This window comes from Habropoda laboriosa, unplaced genomic scaffold (genome assembly GCF_001263275.1).
Source record: "Habropoda laboriosa isolate 0110345459 unplaced genomic scaffold, ASM126327v1 scaffold336, whole genome shotgun sequence".
Classification (NCBI taxonomy): Eukaryota; Metazoa; Arthropoda; class Insecta; order Hymenoptera; family Apidae; genus Habropoda; species Habropoda laboriosa.
Window position 1 is genome coordinate 354,442 of NW_017100454.1, and position 4,743 is coordinate 359,184.

At 27.2% G+C, this 4,743-nt stretch overlaps 1 protein-coding gene across 1 annotated transcript; it reads right to left on the bottom strand.

The window, feature by feature from the left end:
* Positions 1-2,228: 2,228 nt before the first annotated feature.
* Positions 2,229-3,993, bottom strand: LOC108575937 (leucine carboxyl methyltransferase 1). Its single transcript, XM_017938878.1, has 4 exons — positions 3,679-3,993; positions 2,952-3,135; positions 2,525-2,876; positions 2,229-2,433 (listed from the first exon to the last, which is right to left on the bottom strand). The coding sequence occupies exons 1-4, from the start codon at positions 3,886-3,888 to the stop codon at positions 2,229-2,231; spliced, it is 951 nt and encodes a 316-aa protein (XP_017794367.1). The 5' UTR covers positions 3,889-3,993.
* Between the last annotated feature and the right edge of the window lie 750 nt (positions 3,994-4,743).

Consider the following 4,743-nt stretch of genomic DNA (forward strand, 5'->3'; position numbering starts at 1 on the left):
TGAATACTTAAGAAATAGAGTAATGTACAGTAAATTTGTGTGGTTTTCATATAATAAATTAAATATAAGTAGAACTATATTCACTTATGCTTTCTTTATCATACATTTAAAAATGTCTCATAACATTACTTCTATTTCCTTTTTCCGTTTAAGACGATTTTGATATTAAATATAAGAAAAAAAGTACCATAGTATTTTAATTTATAATTAATATTAACTCTTGATTATCCTCTTCTAATTGTAATATAAATGCACAATGTAACAATATCACAACATTACACAAAGGTAAGAATATACTTTCTGATCATCTTTTTATCTGTCTATAATATGGAAGCACATAGAATATAGCCATTGTACGATTTAACTTTTACAGCATCCATATAAGACATTAATAACATTAAGTATGAAGTGAAGTACATGTAAAAACATAGAATTGCGTATTTTGTTATTGTAAATAGTATATAACTTAAGTTTGAGATTCAAATTGTCACTTTTTTTTACACTTTGTAAAAAAAATGATTATTTATTGTATTCAATGTCTTTAGATTACGTGAACATTAGCAACGAAATAGGCTGTTACTTCATTTGAAAGTTTAAATTTTGCAAAGGTAACTAACATGTTTTCTTAACAAGTATGTTGCTTTGAGAATTATCAACTATACATTGGCAGTGTTTTTCTCCAATTTATGATAATTAATTGTAGACCAATTTGATTCTCTAACTTTAAGTTGTTTAAAATATGTAAGATATATAATAAATACCATTCAAAGTAAATAAAGTGGTATGAAATTATTATGATGAGGTATGATTTTATTATTAAATGTTTAGAACATGAAATTGAAAAGAATCTACCATTGCTGACAGATACACCTATGATCCATAACTTTTCAGAAAAATACAATATTAGATTATTTCTTAGTGTTTGTTACTCCAGGTATGCAATCCTATTTTCAAAAACATAAATTCTAGAACATGAACTCACAATCTTTTTTAATATATTTGTGTGTTTTCCTATCTACTATACCTTATGGTCTAATAAGCCTTTATAAGAATATTAGTAAATGTATTGTTACAAATAAAATGAAGCATCTGTACTTAAGGTTGAGTGAGAAATAATATATAAAAATATAAAAGTGAAGAATAATTTTATTATTAACTTAATTTTGTAATACCATTTTCATTTTATAAAATCTCCACTTTCGTATTACTTTTAATTTTTCTATATCACAACCCTAATCTTCCTATATAAGAAAGTAACACTGTTCTTTATTATACTATTGACAATTTAATGAATAAACTATAGTATTAACTGTTTAATTTAATCAATAAATTGTAGTGTTTTATAACTGTAAATATCAAATGTATTTTAATTAACTTTTCCTGTACATGTAAAGAATTGATTAAAATTAGCTAGAATATTTGTAAATTGATGTACTCAAGTATTGATTTTTAAAACATGTGCTGTTCTATTTCTTTATAATTAAGCAAAATTTTACTTTCGTTGCATGTTATTACTTTATATAACCACTTTCATAAAAAACTGCATATGTAGTGAACTAATCAATGATTTGTAATGCTAACAGGAGTTATGGCTTAGTAGGAAATTTGTGAATATATATATTCACAAGAGCTTCTAAGTACAAAGTAGTAAATGATATAAGAAAACAAAGTTTACTGATGTTTAAAGCTAGCTAATTAAAAGATTAATATTACAGGAAGTACGTAGAATTCTTAAAAATTAAGTAAATGTCATATGAAAGAAAATTAGCTTTGCTTTTCTTACTGGTACTTTATATTTAGCTGCTCAAAAAATATGAAAGAATTTTAAACTTTCATTAATAGTATTTTAATATTACAGTCATAACATTTATAGCACACAAATATAATCATAATGAAAATAGGATATTGTTTCAGATTAGATACTAGTGTATTAAGTTATCATTTTTATATCATTTTCACAATTTTGTTTTTTCATATTTCAAAAATGAAATATATTTGAAGAAAGATATATGAAATAAATATCTACACAATAAAAAAAACATACTTATAACACTGTTGTAAACCAATTTCTTAATTTAATTTATACTAAAATTTAAATTTAAAACTTATTCATTTCATTAATGAACAATGATTTTGCATCATTAGTTACTACATATGTACTTACAAGCTTATAGATTTTTTAATGACACAGTATTACTACCTGGAGTAACTTACAAGAGTTAGGAAAACTAACCCTGTGCTATAGACAGATTTTTAAATGTTTGTCCATTCCAAGCAACTGAGATGCAATAATGTTGCAGTAACTGAACTAAAAGTTCCCGTTCATCCAACATTTCTATGTGTTCGATTCGACGACGGTCATCTTGAGGCAGTGAATCATAAACCTCTACCATTGTCCATGCATTAGAGCCTTCCCAATTGTTTATTGTAAAGCTGAAACACATAATTATGCATTATGTTCCTAATGAAACATTTATTGCTTCCAGTATAATAGATGAGAAAAGGATAAAAAATATGTATGTACCGTCTTTGTTGAGTTTCCAAAGATTCACAATCTTCTACACCTGCTAATAAACATCCACGACTACGTAAATTGGACAACATAACTTGACCAAATTTATCCTTCATGTTCACTTGCTCGTAATTAACAAAAATACTGTTTGGAAATTTTCCAGCAAGCCATTTTAACAATGCAGAAGCTGCACTAGTGTCTACATACACTAAGACACATTCTGTAAGGAACATGGTTGGGAGATTAAAATTAACTTCTGCTTGTGTTAATTTATTAGTAAGTTCAGATATGTGCCGCAGATCTATTCCCACCAAATGATAGTTGGCAGCATGCAGATCTGTTGTTGAAAACCTAATTTCTCCATCTGTAATGAAGACATCAACTAAGAAAGTCTATCTACATAAAAGTACATAGAAAATTGTTGAACATAAAACTCTACCTTCTGTATTTAACATATCTATTAATTGTTTGTGTTTTTTGATGTGATAACATTTTCTAGCAGTAATGCTAGGAAAATCAAGTTCTATAAAATTTGCTGGACATTTTCCTGCTTCCTTAAGTCTCCAATAAAGTGTATCAAATCCAGCACCCAAATTTATAACTTGTCCTTTTCCACCAGATAGCTATATTTGTCATAAATTAATTTTGTCTTTGTGTGATATATAAATTTATTTATTTAAGTATACATATATGATAATTTTAATTATATAACATAAATAATTCATACAATCAAATTTCATCTCATTGTAACATCTACAATTTTTATTTTACACACATTAACAATTTGAAATAGGAATAAATGATAATGTGCATACCTTGTCTTTAATTCGAATTAATTATCATTGTTAAAATAGGGGAACAAAATTACTTTCAATTTTTATTAAAAAAAGTCCAAACATCATTTAACAATTATAATTATATTTTTAATTGGTTGTTATTTTCATACAAAAAGTGCAATATCTATGTGAGATTAACCTATTTTACTGTTCCATGATAAAAGGGGACTTCGGAAATTAGGACAGGGCCTCGGCCAGGTCAAGGTTTCCGGCATTGCACGTCCTTTGCTACTCAAATCAGCTGTATCCCGGATTGTGTCTATCATGTTCTAGGTTATGCCAATTTTGAAGTTGCAATTGTGAAATTTGGAAAAACTAGCTAGTACGTACTTTGATAAATTTGTCAATGAACACCTCGATGCCCTTCACTCTCGCGTAGTAACCGCGATTGATTTCAGGTGCTTTTCGTCCAGTTTGTTTTACGAAAAAGTTGATAAATGGATCAGACCAATAACCAAGTTGCACCGCATATCTTTTACACTCACTCGCATCGTCATTAGTGGCCTGTATGGCCTCATCATCAGCCATATCTTTGATCATTACACCAAATTCAGTTCACTTCAGTTATGATAAATCATTATTTCGCGTTTTCTTAATTCGGAAACCGTTACTTGTCACTCATGGAAAACTGTACAAACGCCATACTGTTTGAGACTGTGTAGGAAATGCTGTAGCTCGCATCTACTTGCAGCGCGAGCTTGCGCCTCTGTGCGAATTATTTGGCAGTAGGGGTATCCTTTAACCATCATCTTATGTCGGCACGTATTGCATGTGAATAAAATATTCACGCATTTTGTTGTTATTCGTTAACATTGCTAATTTCTTTTACTTAGAATTTTTAATAATGTTGATAATTATACGTGAATTAAATTGATTTGTAAAAATTTTTTCTAAAGCAACATTTAAAAAAGAACATGTTCCATGTAAATATTGAAGAATCAATAACTATAACTAATATTGTATAAAGTACGAAATTGCGAAAAATATAAAAGGAATTTTTATTTTTTCTAAATATCTTTTTATGTTGGGTACTAAATGAAAAAAATATCTAATGCTATGTCTAAATATTTATTTGTAACCATAAATATTAAATAAGTCAGTAAAGGATAATTTGAGTGGTATATTATAAGGAAGTACAGATTTTATTTGTAAAATAAAATTTTTTTTACAAATTAAAATGGATTGTCTTCAAACGGGTAATAAATAAGACTATGCACATTTTGATCTTAATGAATGTATTCAAACAGAATGTCTGACACTTGTTTAAATTAAAAGTTAATGTGATGATAGTATGATTGCATACTATGTATGTGTATATATGTATAAGTACACAAAGATACAAATTGATACATATAAAATGTATAAATGTTAATTATTCTTTATAATATATCTTCA

Bases quoted from the DNA above. Each gene is read 5' to 3' on its own strand.
- LOC108575937 (XM_017938878.1), bottom strand. From the start codon at position 3,888: ATGATCAAAGATATGGCTGATGATGAGGCCATACAGGCCACTAATGAC. The intron at 3,136-3,678 runs GTACGTACTAGC...TGACAAATATAG, and splicing joins TCATTGACAAATTTATCAAA to CTATCTGGTGGAAAAGGACA. The intron at 2,877-2,951 runs GTAGAGTTTTAT...TCTTCATTACAG, and splicing joins AGATATGTTAAATACAGAAG to ATGGAGAAATTAGGTTTTCA.